Genomic DNA, 17837 nt, shown 5'->3' with positions numbered 1-17837 from the left:
TTGAATACAAAAGCTTTTAGGCAAATTCTATTTTTCAAATCACTTTTAACACCGTTGAGTCGAGACTCATTTCATATTCTTTATCTAAATCATTTGCACTACTAGCCATAGTCATAACTTAAATTCTTGGCACGTTTACCACACTCTATATCCCTAATACAATTATTTCATTTCCAACCACCTTTATAGGTTATCAACAATAAGACATTTACAATCAAGACTTTAGGTACACATATGAGCAATTATGAGTCTTAAGCATCTCGAGTATTTCTCACCCAATTGGTATACTAGTTTTCATTTAAAACACGACTCAAAGCCATAACATTTTAATACACAAATCATACTTTGAACATCGACTTATCGACATAAGGCTCATTCGGAATAATCAAGTTTATAGGGAATAACCCGGAATATAGAAGTTAGGAATCTTGATCCAATCATACTTGATCTTACGGAAACATTATGGAATTCGATTCTAAGAGAGAAAGTTTAGCCAACATACCTCAAATTCTTCTCTTAATGATACTACAATGATGCACTACACTAATCAACTTCAATCTACAATAACAACATCCAATGAGACCAATATTAGTAACAAATCCCATAGGTTCATTGTATTCATAAATTTCATCGCCAAGATTACCATTCACCTTCTCTCTTATTTTCTCAAAAGTACTATTCATGCCATGAACTAGAGTTTTATAATCCAATCTTTCAACCATTAAAACTTGTAACAAATGCTTCAAATACTTCTAACTACTCATAATAAATGAGTTTGAAGCATTGGAATTACCTCTAGTAGATCAATCTTGAAAAATCACAACTTCGGTGATTTTTGTGTTCTTGAGGATTTGATGATGAAATCTTATATTTGGATGTAAGAATCATGTTTAGAACTCATGTATATTGAGTAATAATCAATCCAAAACATCATTAACAATTACCTTGGTCGATTGGACTTGATTTGAGCTCAAAATCGCCCCTTCACTTCAAGAACCCTAACCCCAAATACACAAAATACCCTTTTTACCCGACCTTGTATTTATAGGCCCAGATTTCTGGGTTTCGAATGCGGCCCTGGATGCTTCGCATCCCCACTTCACTCCTCTTTGAAGCTCGGATACGGACCTGGACGCTATGGCAGCACTTCACTATGAGCCTCTCTTTCGGACGTGGCCTCAGATGCTTCGCATCTGCAGGCTCCTCCGCCAGCCTTTGGTAATTTGGTCATAACTTCTTGTAGGAATGTCCAAATGACAAACGGTTTAAAGCGTTAGAAACTAGACTCAAAGACCTTTAATTGGATAGATCATACATCACTTTACTCCTTATCTTATATATGTGTAGATATGATCGTCCAAAGTTTGGTCTTATGCGTACTCATTTGGAACTTTAGTCTATCATGAAATTTCTAACTTGACTTGGACTTAGGGCTCTCCTTAGACCCCACATCACTTATAATATGCCTCGTACACTTATTATCATATCCAATTGATATCCATTATATTAATAGTCCTTGTCTGCACACAAAATAATATAATGAGTGCACATAAACTTTCTTACTAGCGCTCAAGTACTTCAAAATTTTCTGGGGTGTTATATAAACGTTCTCGAATTTGTAATTTGATGATTCCAATAGTTTTGGATGGTAATCTTGGACTTGACCGTATGTTCGGATTTGGATTTAGAGGTTCCTAGAAGGTTTTGGCTCTATTTGCCGAAAGTAAGTAATTTGAAGGATTGGAGAGTTCAGACGTTTGACAAGAAGTTAACTTTGATGTTATCAAAGTTCGATTGGTTTTTCTAGACTTTGAATAGATTTATTTGGCTGTATGGAACTTGTGTGCAAAGTTTGTTTGTAATCCGGAATGTGTAAGTGAATTCATATGGATTCGGCAAAGTTTGAACTTTTTTAAGTTAAGAGACGAATCTGATCTTCGATTCTTGGTTTTAAGGTTGTTTTTTATGTTCTGAGCCTCGGTACAAGTTTGTAGGAAGTATATGGACTAGTTAAAACGATTAGACGGGGTCGCGGGGGGGATCAAGAGTGTTTCAGGATGGTTTCAACCATTTTGGTTAAGTTTGGAGCAGTTGATTTGCTGTTGTGCTGTAGTGCTTCACGATCGCGGAGGAGGATTTGGCCTGTTGTACTTTGTCAATCACGTTCGCGGTCAGGAGGTCGAGATCATGTAGGCTTGTGGGCAGGTGATCATCGCATTTCTCATGGGAGAACTAGAACAAATATAATCTCCGTTTGAATATGCGATTATCATTAGTGGACTAGCTTATATTTGTTCCTCAAAACTAACGACTTTCAACTTCTTAATTTTACCCATTTAAAACAAAATTTCTTATTAAGACAGAGTATTATTATGCAAGACGATAATATTGACCACAAAATTATTTTGTAAAATGTTTTAAACATAAAAATTACACAGATCCGAAATAGTTAAAGAGCCGAAAAAATCTAACTGCTCCTCATATTCATGTCTTTTCCCTATTTAATTTTTTTACTCTCCTGAAATTTTACATTTATTAAACAGAATACCAATTATAGAAAACCAATTATTTTTATGGAACTAAATAATCTTCAAGAAAACAAATACAAATTAAAAAATTTAATTTAGTGAAAAATATAACAACAACAACAACAACCAACAACCTAGTATAATTTCACTAGTGGGGTCTGGGGAGGGTAGTGTGTACGCAGGCCTTACCCCTACCCTGAGATAGAGAGGTTGTTTCCGATAGATCCTCGGCTCCCTCCCTCCAAGAACTACCCACCTTGCTCTTGGGGTGACTCGAACTCGTGGAGGGTGCTTACCATTAGAGCAACCCACTCTTGTCTAAGGTGTGCCTGGAAAATAACCTACCCACTAAATTAATTTAGTGAAAAATAATTTTAAAAAATGAAAATATTGCAGAGAGTTATTATATACACTTAACAAGAAGTTATAATCTTGCTGAAGAAGTTGTGATTGCTATCATGCCAAAAAGAACAAAATCCATCAAATATTAATTTTATTTCTTTTGAGCTAAATTTATGCATATAGTTATAATTGCATAGACAAATAAGTATTAATTTTCAGAGACAGAAATCGAAAGAGAGAAGACTTATTAGTTATCCTTTGAGCAAAGTAAAATATTTTGTGAATATCTGCTTTTGACATGTATTTCTGAAATAAAAAAATTCTACATATTCTTTTTTTTCTTCCTTTTGTTATTTTAGAAATAGAAATTAAATTTTTGATTCTAAAATAAAAGAGTTAACCCAAAAATAAATTCAGTTAGTGTTGAATGCAAATATAAATTAATTCACTCATGATAAAGATAATTTTTGGATCAAACACAACAATGGCGGCAGTCAGAAGGAAACAGAGCATCACAATGGCCTCGAATCTTCTGAAAACCCTAACAGGAAGATCTTTCAATTTCCCCTCAAATTCGAGAAGCCTTAGCGGTGAGATCATCACCTCCCACACTGCCAAGTGGATGCAGGTATTATAGATGTTCCTTTCTCTAATTAGTTTTCCCCAAAATTTTCTCCAGTACGAAATGATGATGGATATATTATTCCTTTTTTTTTTTTTTTGTGTGTGTGTGTGTGTGGCTGTTCACCATTGCTTTTTGGAGTTTAATTTAGTTCCTAGCTTATTGATTCACAATTATCTCTGAAACTGAAATGAGTCAGATCGAATTTCCGGAACCTGGAGAAATAAAGCAAATAGTTACGGCTAGTCATATTTTAATACCCTAAGAAGCTTAACTACAGAAAAAGTTAACACTGTGGAACAACTATGTTTGTTTATAAAAAAGGGAGAAGGACTAGTTTTCTTCTTCTCCTTTCATTTTCTTAATCTCTCCCGGTCAACTTGACAACTTTAACAAGGGAACAAGAATTATATAAGTAAGAGTTGTATCTGAAGTGTGCTTTTCCGAAGCTGGTTGTGTAACATGTTGGGGTCAATTTTATATCTTGTGCAAAAATTAATTTTATATCTTGTGCAAAAATAAGGGAACATTGTCTATATATTGAAATCTATGCTAAATGGTATCACGCATGCACACACTTACAAATGAATAGATCTTAAAACTGACGGCTCAAGCTAGGTATATCGTGCTAAAAGCTTCTTGTTTATTTGAGTTTTAGCAATACCATATGGTGTAATTCAGATGCTTCTAATGCATGACTATCATCCTACTATCTGATTGATTCGTTAGATAGTGAAGATTGTTCTATCCTCAAAAGTAGTCAGTTGAGGACTAAGAATGTTACGGCAGATGTAAAATTGCATAGAGAGAGAAATGTATACTCATCATCGGAGCAACTGGAGGAATAAAGCTACTGATGGGATAACCATGTAAATCGGGTAATCTTTATGTTTGGAGGATTGCATGGAGAAAGATTAAAATTTCAATGGTAAAATTTTCCATTTATTTGAATGGGACTCTTCGCAGATTCTTTGGTAGCTTGGGGGGTAAGAAATTCCTTTGTCTTTGTGATTTTTGAAATGGAGGCACTCATTAGACCAAGGAAAATAACGTGTCATTGAGGGAATCGGGGTAGGTGATGAGAAAAGGGGAAGAATGGTTATCTCTCACCCATTATTTGTTGGTACTCTAATCTCTGTGGGCCATAGGCTTGATAGCTTCATACCTATTCAGAAGTTTGACATGGTTCAAAATTGTGTTAGAGCTGCATATTTATAGAGGAATAAAGTAGTGCCAATGGGTGTTAATGATTTAAACTTTTGTGTTGAAAGAGGAAAGACCTTTTTATAATAAATAGAAAAGACTTTTTAGCTTATTTTGGACTGTGCTATACATAAACCTTTGGTAAAGATTTTCTTTTTATTTTTTAAATCGAAGCGATAAAGGGCTGAATCTCAGTCGATCATGGCACAATACATGAATCTTCTTAGTACTTATTCTGGAAAAAATACACAATTCTTATTAGTTCATGAATTAGGAGCTAAAAAGATGCATGCATCTATTGCTTATTCATGTAATCAGGAAAAAGGTAAAATGTAGTCTTAAATGATACTAGACTATATATATATTAAGGTGTCCATGTGTTCTAGTCATTTTGTTCAAATCAAGTTGAGTGAAGTAATTGAATCATAGTTTCCTCCACTTGTCATCCTGCAATTTGAGTAATTGACTGTGCTTCTATTCTCCAAAACTCTAACATTTCCATCAAAGAAAATTTTCTTAGGTACATGTGAGAGTTCAAAATTCTTGAAGGCTAAGAGATATTCTTGAAAATTTGAAAGATAAATAAATCTGGTCTTCATCCAATTCCTGTTTGTGCCATGTTCTTGTATGTACAAGAGGCTAACAGGTGGGAAATGAGGATGAGAGCTTTTCCTTTTTTTTTTCCTTCAGAAAGTAAGGTATTTTATTGTAACCAGCATCTACTGAACTCTTCGGAATATGCATTGCAAAAGCAAAAAGTCAACTTTTTTTGTGCACATGTGTGGAGTTGAGGAAGTCTAATAAGCAGTGTAGCTCCATTACGTCAAGATATTTGCACCAAAAAGCTAAAGAAGTACATTGTAAATATCTGTGGTGTTTCTTGGCCAATGCCTAATAGCACAAGGGGTCTACTGAAGTGCTGGCAGGGACCGGAGATGAAGAAGACTTGAAACAAATCTGGATTGCTATTTCTCTATGCATTCTTTGGACTCTTTGGTTGGAGAAAAATAAAACTTGTTTTGAGGGAAAAAGCCGTATCTCTTGAATGAAGAACAAATGTTTGCATAATCATTTTTTCTGGTGTAAGAGTAGGCAAATTGGTAGTAGGGAGCAGTATATGGATTTCTTGTAACTGTTACGAGGAAGATAGCAGTTGCAAATGTGATATAGTACAGTATCTTCTGGTCTGTCTTGAGTCCTGTACTTTTTCATACCATATTTGTACCGTTGTTTAATAATACCTTTGCCAATAAAAAAAAAGGTTCTTCTGGCCAGCTGGGGCGTTAGAGGAATGCGTAAATCAGTAAGGAAAATTTGGAATACAGTGCCAGCATGTGTGTGTTGGATAATATGGAAGGAAAGGAATGCAAGATGCTTCGAAGGGAAAATAGAGGGTATACCGAAGATTAAGTACACTTGCTTATGGTTTTGGCTTTTTGGTGTAATCTACAGGATGTTCCAGATGGATAGTATGCTTGACTTTGACTCACTACGGAGTAGGATTTTGTGTCGGTGGAATCTTCTCTCTTTTGCTTTGTACGGAATGGTTCCAAATTTGTATTTTCCTGGCATTAACTTAGTGCCAGATTTCTGATTTAATATAATTGCTACTTTACCGGTTAAAAAAAAAAATTCCACTATCTCTTAATTGATTTGTTCTTCTCCTCTAGCGTTACACCAATTACCATTGATTTATCAAATTTGATTGTACCTTTTATGCATATTGATCATTTTTAGAAAAGTTTTGTTTTACTGTCAGTCTGTCACCTTGATTTAACCATAGACATCTTGATTCTTGTCTCCAAAAGATTTCTTCCTTTTCACTACATCATCAATTTCTATGATTAGACAGGCCTCTGGGCAGTTCCTTTTTTTCTGCTTCCCTATCCATCTCCTGTAATTTCTCTAACACTTCTGTTTTCTTCTTCTCTAAGTTCCCAAAGGAGCTGAAGTCCCATTCCTTAAGGTTCGCGTTTAGCAATCTAAATTTTCCTTTGTTTTTATTCACCATTGTTGAAGTCAATACTCTCTTATCTGCCTAGTATTATGTCTTCATTTTGTGTATATGCGGCTGATGTAGATAGGTTATAGGAAATGATGACAAGCTTCTTGTGGAGGTTGGAGGAAAGATGTTTCACTAGGTAGATTATGGATACTAAGAAAATATTAACCGTTTATTTGGTGGTTGAAGAGTTGGATTAGCAACCTTGATAGCAGAGTCCAAAGGGGTGGCCCGGTGGTTGAAGAGTTGGATTAGCAACCTTGATAGCCAATGTTTGAATTCCAACAGAGTTGACACTAGGTGAATTCTTCTTATTTGCCCAAGTCTTGGTGGGTAATTGGATATAGTTACCCGACAGGTGGTAGCGGGTTGCAGTACCAGGTGAATTAATATAGGTGTATGCAAGCTGATCCATGCGTAGATATTTGGAACTTTTATAAAAGATGTACATGTATTTGGAATAACATGACATGTGGTTAAGCTACCCATTCACTTTGCACATACTTTCTTGGTCTGTTAGAGGGATTTTAATTTTTCTTTTTAAACTTGTTGACTATCTAAGTTATTCCATGCTCATAGGTAAAGGGAATTTCTTCATTCCCTCAATTCGGTTTGGTGTGGAGCCCAGAGGGCTCGGGTGAGTTTCAGATTGATTTGGGTTGGTTTCTTAGCAGTTGGTGTAATGGTCCTGCAGTTATTGCAAATGCGAGCACCATTTCGCATTTGCGGTCACCGCTTTTGCGAAATACTTATCGCATTTGCAAAGCCACCCTCGCAAATGCGAATTGGGATTGGACTGGGGCATCTCGCATTTGCGACCATTTGGGCCACTTTTGCGAAGGGGCCAACTTCGCAAATGCGAAGTCAGTGTCGCATTTGCGACATCCTCTAGGATCTGCAGGCATCGCTTTTGAGATGGATTTTCCGCATTTGCGGGGTTCGCCAGGCCGCACTTGCGAGACCTGCATCTGAGCAATAATGGGATTTCGGGACTTAGCTTCATTTATCACATTTTAGAACCCTAGACTCGGTGGGAGGCGATTTTGAGAAGAGATTTTCATACACAACTATTGGGTAAGTGATTTTAATCCACTTTCAATTATATTGCATGATTGTTTATGAGATTTAACATCTATTTCATGAGAATCTAAGAGAAATTTTTGGGGGGCTTTTGTCTATGTTTTGAAAAATAAAAATTTGAGATTTGAGAGTCGAATTGGACTCGGATTTGAAAATAAAACACATATATGGACTCGTGGGATTATGGATAGTGAAGATCTATCATTGGACTCGGGTTTTGACCGGTGTGTCAGGGGTTGACTTTTGTTGACTTTTGGGGAATTGTGTAAGATCTTAACTTTAATTATCAGATTTGGTTTCTCTTGCATTGTTTGATGATATTAAGTCGTTTTTGTTAGATTTGAGTCGTGTGGAGGCGAATTTTAAAGGAAAAGCTACTTTTGAGAGTTGATTTGGCCTAATTGAGATTAGTATCTTGCCTAACTATGTGGGGGAAAACTTACCCCGTAGGATTTCGTTTAATTGCACTATTTGAATTATGTGGAAGACGTGTACATGGGGTGACGAGTGTGTGCACGGGCTTATATGTGAAAATTGACCGGTTTAGATTCTTAGGTTACTTGAATGCATTTAATTGAAGTTATTATTACATGGAATATCTTTAATTGTTGAGTTTATTCTTCCGTTTCATTGCGTTGTTGTTGAAACTCTTGTATACATTGTTGTTGAGCCGTGGGCTATGCGCTGTTGTGATATTGGTATTGTTGGTTTGGCTATGTTGTGGCATATGGGCACGTGTGGTGCGAGTTGATTATTGTGTTGTGATGAGATGCGCATCCGGCGGCATAAGGGTGGTGATATTAATGCGCATGCGGCGAGATAAAGGGGTTTTATGCGCATGTTGCTAGTAAGGGGAATTACTTCATTTTGAAGCACACATAGCGAGATATGAGGGCTAAAGCGTGTGAAGCTATTTCGGGAAAAATATTTTTAAAATTAATGTAAGGCTCACGCGGCGTTATAAGGAAAAGTTGTAATTTGTGATTATGAGGTATGGTACCTCGGGGTGATTCCTGTTGTAAACTTCTTGTTGGTATGGCTTGATTAGTTGAACTGCCATTTGTTTTCCTTAATCGATTTCGTTCATATTTTAACTGTGTTCTTATTATTTTGTTGTTTTATCACATGCTTACTTTTGTTGTCACTTATCTATTCATTTTTGCTTTCCGTTGTTAGCTTTATATTTATATATTTGCCCAGATTTTTATGTCTAATGAGTGTCTTGACTCGAAGCTCGTCACTACTCCACCGAGGTTAGTCTTGATACTTGGGTTCTGATTGTGGTGTATGCATAATATGCTTCTGCACATTTTTGTGCAGATCCAGGTACCTTGGAGCGTGCTGGATGTTAGCTAGCTGTTTGAGATTTACTGTGGAGACTTCAAGGTATACATGTCATTTCGCTCGCATGCCTCGGAGTCACCTTCTAGGGCTTTACTTTACTACTGTTTACTTTCATTCCAAAACAGTGATGTAATTGATATTCCTAGTTTACTCTCACCAGAGCTTATGACTCTGTACTACCGATTTTGGGATGTGTTACTGTTGGTCATTTTGACTATGCTATGCCACTTATCCATTTTCGATTAATAGTTAATTGGATTTAATCTGTTAATCTCAGCATGTATTAGGCTTACCTAGTCATAGAGACTAGGTGCCATCACGATCCTAGAGGCGGGATTCGGGGTCGTGACATCAAACACCCACACAAGTCTAAAGACATCATATGAGCTAGCTCGCTCGATCAAAACGCCAAAATAACATCCGGAACCACGAATCGGACACCAAAACACATAGAAAATTACATTGAACTCAAGAATAGCTAAAAACACAACCATGCATTCGATTCATATCAAACCAACTCGGAATGACACCAAATTTTGCGGACAAGTTCCAAATGAAAAAACTGACATATTCCAAGTCTCGAAACTAAAATTCAAACCCGTTAGCCATAAAATGAACATAAAACGGTCAATCTTTGGTAATTTCTAAACCTTCAAATTGCCAATTTCCAGCAAAACAAGCCAAATCAACCTAGGAACTTCTGAATTCAATTTCGAGCATACGCCTAAGTCCGAAATCACCATTCGGACCTAACGGAACCGTCAAAACTCCGATCCAAGATCAAACACACAAAAGTCAAACTTGGTCAACTCTTCCAACTTAAAGCTTTCTAGTCGAGAATCATTCTTCCAAATCAAACCACTCGAAAACCAAAACCAACGATATACGCAAGTCATAGTACACCATATGAAGCTACTCGTGACCTCAAACCACCAAACTGAATGCAAATGCTCAAAACGACTGGTCGGGTTGTTACATTCTCCCCCACTTAAACATACGTTCGTCCTCGAACGTGCCAAGAGTCGTCCCAAAGTCATCAAATCATTGTATAAACATTCATACCCATACCTATGGGTGATCTCACGTTATCCCTATCCATATAAGTCTGACAACACAATCTAACCGAAAATCTTTACTTAACATTAGCTCACAACCTTTAGAACCCAATCTCCAACTTCCGAAATTTATTATAAGGCCCGATTCTCGCATCTATACGCTGTATAAGTCTGAATCAAGCTACATCAAGCTGTAATCATATCCCAAGTATAATTACATGATATTCCACATAACCCAGATACACATAGCAATAGCTTCCGATCATAATAGCTGCTCAAATAGCAAACCCGGTACCGATATCCAACCTCCTATCAGTAAAAACCTTGTTCCAAATCTTTGTACGCTGCCAATGATGAAAGAGACACGCAAAAACTCATAACTATCCATCACATCAACAAGTCACGGAGCTCTCTTGCCCGACAAGAACCATAGCCAAAATCTAAGTTGACTAGTGACACTGTTCTTCCAAGCATACCTTAATCAAATCCGATGACACTCATTTCAGGCCCAATAACTTTACCTCATCCAATACAAGCTGCTCTACCAACATGCCACACCAATCCTACCTAGAGCCACATACCATGCAATCCGTGCACCAAACAAGCGACAACTCGAATGTTCCCAATGATGGAAAGAAATCAAATGAGAGAACCGCCCCGCAAGCTCAGCATATACCACCACGAAGCGCAATGCTATGAACCCATCACACAACGATGAAACAAAACACGAAATAAGCACAAAGGATCATATTCCAACATAACTCCGCTGCGATGCGTAACCCAATCCAAACACCGGTTCACATGGAATACGTCGAGCCATGATGCTCACAATCAACAACCATATGCATATCAACAACAAACACGCGAAGCGCATGACCATACCATGGAGATACAGATATCACTATATACCACAAACTGGAAGACCATAATCATGGCACAATCAACCATTCAACACCTCAAGAGCCATCTCGCTCGAATTTCACCACAAAGCCCAAACATAACCACATCATGTGTGTAAATAGTCAACAATCTCATAACTCATCGTGGCATAGAAAGGTAACACATGGAACACATTAGAACACGAATAAGATCCACTCCGACCGATAACACACCCCTCCACAATAACTGTGCTGAGTAGACAAATCCAACTCGATGTAGAACATACATTCTCGTTAGGCCTACCAGTGGCCTCCAAATCAATTCCGATCCTCCCGAAATAGGTAGATAACCTCCGAAAGCCCACAATAACATATCCATAGCACACACACTCAGTCGTCAACCTCTTAACATGCCTTTATCGTTCAGTCGTTCACAACCATGTAACAATCTGCCTCTGAGAACCCTCTTAGTCTTCAAATCCTTAGAATACCAGAATCTCCATATCCGATCCCAACTACACTACCTAAATGACTGACACATTCCTCATACACGATCATTCCACGAGAAATACTTCCATAATTCTTATGTCACATAGCAAAATCTAACATTAGCAGTCGATCAATCAGGCGATTACCGTAATACCAGTAGGCATCCGCAAGTCGAAGCACAGTGCGCACCTTTCTCAAGTGGTATCAAATAATGCTAGCATTCTTCTAAACATCTGAAATCGTCCATGCTATCTAGAACTCGTGACCTCATACATTAGAAAAATCATAACATGCAACATGTTCCTTATGCCGGTAGCAGACATCCGGCTCAAGCCGGGGTCGACACTATCAAGAACTCTTCGAAACCCGCCCGCTCATAACCAAGCCATCATAATTGAATTTCCCCAGCTCAACCAAGTTATGCAAGCCGTCAAACCCAAGAGTATTGCCACAAAACACCAGTAAAATATCACCACACCAAAGGAATCAATAACCTTTATTACAATGTTGACCCTACTCCACCAAGCTGACCCATTTCTTCGAATCCTCCTCGACTTGCCTTCAAGTTTAACACTTCTTCTTGCCGGTACACTACGATCCTAAACCAAAGATCACCGCAAGAGATCCTGGCACGAACCACGTCGTCCGAAAGCCTATAAATCACTGTATTTCCTTTGAAACACCCAATAATGCCGCAACCAAGATATCCACTCTGAAGAGACCTTCTGTGAATCTGAAAGATGTTTCTCTAACATCTGATACTGAAATGTAAAATTAATAATGACACGGAAATACTGCAAGTCTCAGTACTATCCCATGCAAACCTCAGATCTTAGCCATATACAATTTCGGGGAACCCTCTCATACCACATATATACCTCAGACCAAAACTAATATAACACATGACCATGCAATCTAATCGTCGATAGCAGACTCCCCCACTTGGCGCGAAGCCATAGGACACAACATCCAGTGATCCACAATACCAACAACCTTCATAAGCTCGTATAACATCAATCATAAGATACCTCAAATCATTTACTAAGCGCATATCCATCTTCGTGACAGTCAAGTTTGTTTCCTCAAGTGCCTCGAATGATAATATGTACCTTCCACTGAATAGAAGTCCCATACAAAATACATAACCTCTAATACCATTGACTACCTCAAATCAACATTCTCCCATGACCCTACCACGATCATAACAACTAGGCAATCAATTAAATCCTCCCTAGCTCGTACTCACCAACCAAATACCAGAACCCGCTGCATCCCACACGTGAACAACTGGAAGATCTACCAACACATCCGCGTCCTCAGTCTAGAGACAATGATCGAGCATCCATAGCCCCCTTCTAGCCCATCCGCAGCATCACAAACCGTCGGTGCTTAGCTGATACCCAGTGCGCAACATCATATATGAGTGAATGTTAAAGAATATAAGATATACGTATCAAGCTGAATCAATGCCGCACGATAAGGAATGAAAGAAGTGGAATTTCTTAATAGTTCCGTAGCCTCTCGAAGATGAGCACAGACGTCTCCGTACCAATCGCAAGACTCTACTAAACTTGCTTATGACTCATAGAACCTATGAACCTAGAGCTCTGATACTAACTTATCACGACTCCAAATCCCACCTCTAGGATCGTGATGACACCTAGTCTCTAAGACTAGATAAGGCTAACACATGCTGACATTAACAGATTAAATCCAATTAACTATTAATCGAAAACGGATAAGTGACATAGCATAATCAAAATGACCAACAGTAACATATCCCAAAACCGGCAGTATAGAGTCCTAAGCTCTACTGAGAGTAAACTAGGAATATCAATTACATCGCTGTTTTGGAATGAAAGTAAACAGTAGTAAAGTAAAGCTCCAGAAGGTGCCTGCGAGCGTAATGGCAAGTATACCTTGAAGTCCGCAGCAAATCTCATATAGCTAGCTAACGTCTGGCATGCTCCGAGGTACCTGGATCTGCACAAAAATGTGCAGAAGCGTAGTTTGAGTATGCCACAATCGGTACCCAGTAAGTATCAAGATTAATCTCGGTGGAGTAGTGACGAGGTTCGAGTCAAAACACTCACTAGACATAAAAACCTGGGCAAGTATATCAATATAAAGCAAAAATGAATAGATAAGTGACAATAAAAGTAAGCATAACATATGATGAATCAATTAAGGAAAACAAATGGCAGTTCAACTAATCAAGCCATACCAACAAGAATCACCCCGAGGTACCACACCTCATAATCAAATATCACTAGTCACAACTCTTCCTTATAACGTCGCGTGAGCTTTACATTTATTTTAAAAATATTTTTCCCGAAATAGCTTCATGCGCTTTAGCCCCATTATCTCGCCGTGTGTGCTTCAAAATGAAGTAATTCCCCTTTCTAGAAACACGTGCATAAAACCCCTTATCTCGCCGCATGCGCATCAATATCACCACCGCATGCGCATCTCATTACAACACAATAATCAACTCGCACCACACGTGCCCATATGCCACAATATAGCCAAAACAACAATACCAATATCACAATATAGCCAAAACAACAATACCAATATCACAACAATGTATAGCCCACGGCTCAACAATAATGTATACAAGAGTTTCAACAACACAATAAAACGGAAGAATAAACTCAACAATGAAAGATATTCCATGTAATAACAACTTCAATTAAATGCATATAAGTAACCTAAGAGTTTAAATCGGTCAATTCCACATATAAGCCCGTGCACACACTCGTCACCACATATAAGTTTTTTTAGTGTGTGTTTATCATATATAGAAAGGCTGCTAAAGTAATTTGGGAGAAGCTCATGCTTTTGAAAAGAATGGACAGGTTTAAACCAAAATCTAAGTTGCTCAGATATGGCAGTTTAGGTGCCGCACCCGTGACAACACAACACTAGTATGGGTGTGGATATGGGATCAATGCCGGATCTGCTCAGACAATTTTTGGTACTTTGACCACGATGGACGGAAAAATTCGAGACGAGAGACAATTTGATTCCCGAAATCAGAACAAAAAATAGGGTAAATTGAAGAAAATAACATACCTTATCTAGAAAATCAATCCTTTATTTATCTACAATAATAACAATAAACACAGTGGAGTCCTACAAGTGGGAGTCTGAGGACGATAGTTTGTACACAGAACTTAGCCTACCCTTAGGAGGTAGAGAGGCTGTTTCCGGTAGACCATCGACTCAAGAAAATGAAAAGCAACAATAGAAACTAGCAGTATCAACCACAAAGGCCAGAAAGCAAGTATTCCACAAAATTTCTAAACTTGAGAATAAAAAAAGAAATCTACACTTTGCAAGCTATACGTAAGCATTTCACGAAATTTCTCATAATTTAGAGATATTTATATTTATATTTGTTTGAATTATTTTTAGCTGGGGGCACCCGCATCAATACTAGTAGTATCCCCGAATCTTAGAATTTACATCTCAAAGAATCCGACCTCTAGATCCGTACCCATGTCGGATACTTGTACCCGTTTTCGAGCAACTTAGACTAAAATTATTATAGAAAATAAAAAGGCTCGCGAACATGATGAGTGGAGCTTCTTTGTTGGATTGCACTTCAAAAAAGGCTAGTCGCACAGAGGAAAAATCTGAGCTTGCTTGAGTAGATTGTGAGCTGGCTTCGCTTCCATCCCATCATAGTTGCCATCATAGTAGCAATCTATTTTGCCATGATTGATATGGAATGCTAGTACTTTAATGGAATTGTTACCAATGCTTACTGAAAGCCTCAGTGATCATCTTATTGAGAACTTTGAGAAAAGGTCAAAAAATGATTACCTTGTTTTCACTATGCTTTATAACCTTCAGCCTTAAGTGCCTAATACAAACAACAAAAAACCCATTATAGTCCCACAAGTGGGGTCTGGGGAGGGTAGTGTGTACGCAGACCTTACCCCTACCTTGAAGGCAGAGGCTTTTTCCAAACATAAGTGCCTAATATTGTCTCAAATTTAAGTACTCTTTTCTTTTCCTAATTGCTTTCTGGTGCTTAATGGTAGGATGCTAGCAAGAAATCTCCCATGGAATTGATCAATGAAGTTCCACCTATCAAGGTTGAGGGTAGGATTGCTGCCTGCGAAGGAGGTAATTTGAGTATCATTTCTTTTCCAAAAATTTAATATCATTTCTTCTTGAAAATGTGCTTTCGATAACATATACTGCTTCCACTTGCCCCTAAAAAATAAGGTAATTACTGCTTCCGTTACAAGTTTAAATTTGTGTAAAAATGCTCTTATATATTCTGGTGCAGACACTCCTGCTCTTGGGCACCCAATTGAGTTTATTTGCCTTGATATGAACGAGCCAGCAGTGTGCAAGTATTGTGGGTTACGCTATGTTCAAGATCATCACCACTAGGGTCTGCGCAATGGAAATTCCTGAACTTTACTTTTATATGCAAGTGGCAGAGATTACATTATTCATTTGTACTATTGATACTGGCAGTGTTCCTTCTTCTAATAAAGGATCAGCTTTGACATGTAATACAGATTCCTTTTAGCTGTTGCGCTTCAACATATAGTTTAGTTCCCTTTGATTGATTTTTCTGTTGATTGCAAATTCTCTTATCCTTTGCACTCACGCTGCAAACAGTCCTAAAACAAAGACAAGGTTACAATGCGCAACTTCTTTCATTTTTTCCCAGGATGTAGTTCTCACTCCCATATCTTGTAATCTCTAATTTTTTGCTGCATGAAGTACATTTTGCAAAATGGAGACGACTAAACAGGGATAATACAAGTGTGGTGTGATCTAGGGACGTCTATAAGAAGCCATAATTTCCCTTTTACAACTTGCAAGCAGCCAAGGAATAGTTCTAAAATGTTGGAGGAAGCTCACACCCAATTTTTGGCTCTATAGTCTCCCACTTACAAGCAGGTCGTCTAGGTTCATTTTTTCTACGGAATCTACCAGTTATGTCCATTTATAAGTAGTTTATTACAAAAACTGGCAAATTCATAAAATATTACTAATATTAGTCAAATATTACTAATATTAGCCAATTAGCTATTTGTAGAAAAAAAAAGGTCAAATATTTGCGTTCTTTTGAGTGAGTGTTATTAGAATAGGCTGGGTTTATCTTAAGGAGCTTGAATCTCAGTTATGGGATGATTTGGTGGAGTTTTGAAGTGGTTTGAATTGAAAATTCGAAGTCGAAGATGAACATGAAAAAAAAATGATATGTGTATCACATTGTGTATCATTTGTGTATCACATATGTATCATATTTGTATCACATGTATATCTAGAAATTTTTTTTGAACTCGATTTTAACTACGAATTTTGATACCAAATCAGTCAAAATCACCTCCAATCTTCCTCAAATTTTGTATTTTGACTAATCTATATGTTTTCAATAAATTTCAACCGTACCAATTGAAAAAGGTCATTTTTTGCTTAGATTTTTGGAATCTTGTATATAATTTTTTTTTATTTCATCATCTTATTTGCTACTTCATCCATGAAATTTTCTTTTCGTCTTGCACCTAATGTTGCTAGTCATGCATATAAATATGGAAGGAGATCTGTGTGTGTGATTCTTGGAGAGAAAGAACCTCATTTATTTGGGTTTTCAATTTTTATGTGCTTGACTAGTTTTGGTAAGTCTATAATTAATGGCTAGAGGTTGGTAAGTTGAGACTTATTTGGGACATTCCTGTAAGATTTTCCTTTTTCTAATCTGTCGAATTTTGATCATTTCCACGCTGCTGCAGATGAAAATAAATAAGGGATTTTTTCGTTCCTATACAATATTTAAAACTTATTTACCAAAATTGTTCTAATTTTGTATATTACCCACCCTAAACAAGGATTACTTATATATTATTTACATTCCACCTTAAAAGGTTTCAATCCATTATTAGTGCCTTCAATCAAGGGATTTAGTTACACCCTTTTCCTTTTTTCTCTCCTCTCTCCCCTCTTCTCTCCAGATGGAACTTATATTTAATTATGGAAACGGCCTAGTTGGATGAGAAGATTCGTCATTTGGTCCCAGCTCCCAACGGTCCCCTGTTATTGCCATGAAAGTACTATCCATTAGGCAACCGTTCAGTTGAAGTTGGAAGATAATGTTTTTCCAGAAATTTCTTTTACCCCTTTCTATATGGGAATAAGATGAACCATCAATTTAGTCAATACTTTTACCAGAAATAATAGGGAGGCATTGTCACACTTGAACATAGTGTAAACGAGGCATAGTAAGTATAGTAAGAAGGTAATATCTCCAAAAGCAGGCGACGAAAA

General features: G+C 37.4%; 1 protein-coding gene across 1 annotated transcript; it reads left to right on the top strand.

The window, feature by feature from the left end:
• Positions 1-3245: 3245 nt before the first annotated feature.
• On the top strand, positions 3246-16106 carry LOC107829788 (NADH dehydrogenase [ubiquinone] iron-sulfur protein 6, mitochondrial). Its single transcript, XM_016657255.2, has 3 exons — positions 3246-3498; positions 15593-15677; positions 15844-16106. Exons 1-3 carry the CDS (start codon positions 3322-3324, stop codon positions 15948-15950), a joined length of 369 nt encoding a protein of 122 aa, XP_016512741.1. The 5' UTR covers positions 3246-3321; the 3' UTR covers positions 15951-16106.
• Positions 16107-17837: the final 1731 nt, after the last annotated feature.

This window comes from Nicotiana tabacum, chromosome 24 (genome assembly GCF_000715075.1).
Source record: "Nicotiana tabacum cultivar K326 chromosome 24, ASM71507v2, whole genome shotgun sequence".
Taxonomy (NCBI): domain Eukaryota; kingdom Viridiplantae; phylum Streptophyta; class Magnoliopsida; order Solanales; family Solanaceae; genus Nicotiana; species Nicotiana tabacum.
This window is presented reverse-complemented; position numbering and strand designations above follow the sequence as displayed.

Coding starts and splice junctions, on each gene's coding strand:
- LOC107829788 (XM_016657255.2), top strand. CDS start 3,322: ATGATAAAGATAATTTTTGGATCAAACACAACAATGGCGGCAGTCAGA. Junction 3,499..15,592: donor ACACTGCCAAGTGGATGCAG/GTATTATAGATG, acceptor GCTTAATGGTAG/GATGCTAGCAAGAAATCTCC. Junction 15,678..15,843: donor GATTGCTGCCTGCGAAGGAG/GTAATTTGAGTA, acceptor ATTCTGGTGCAG/ACACTCCTGCTCTTGGGCAC.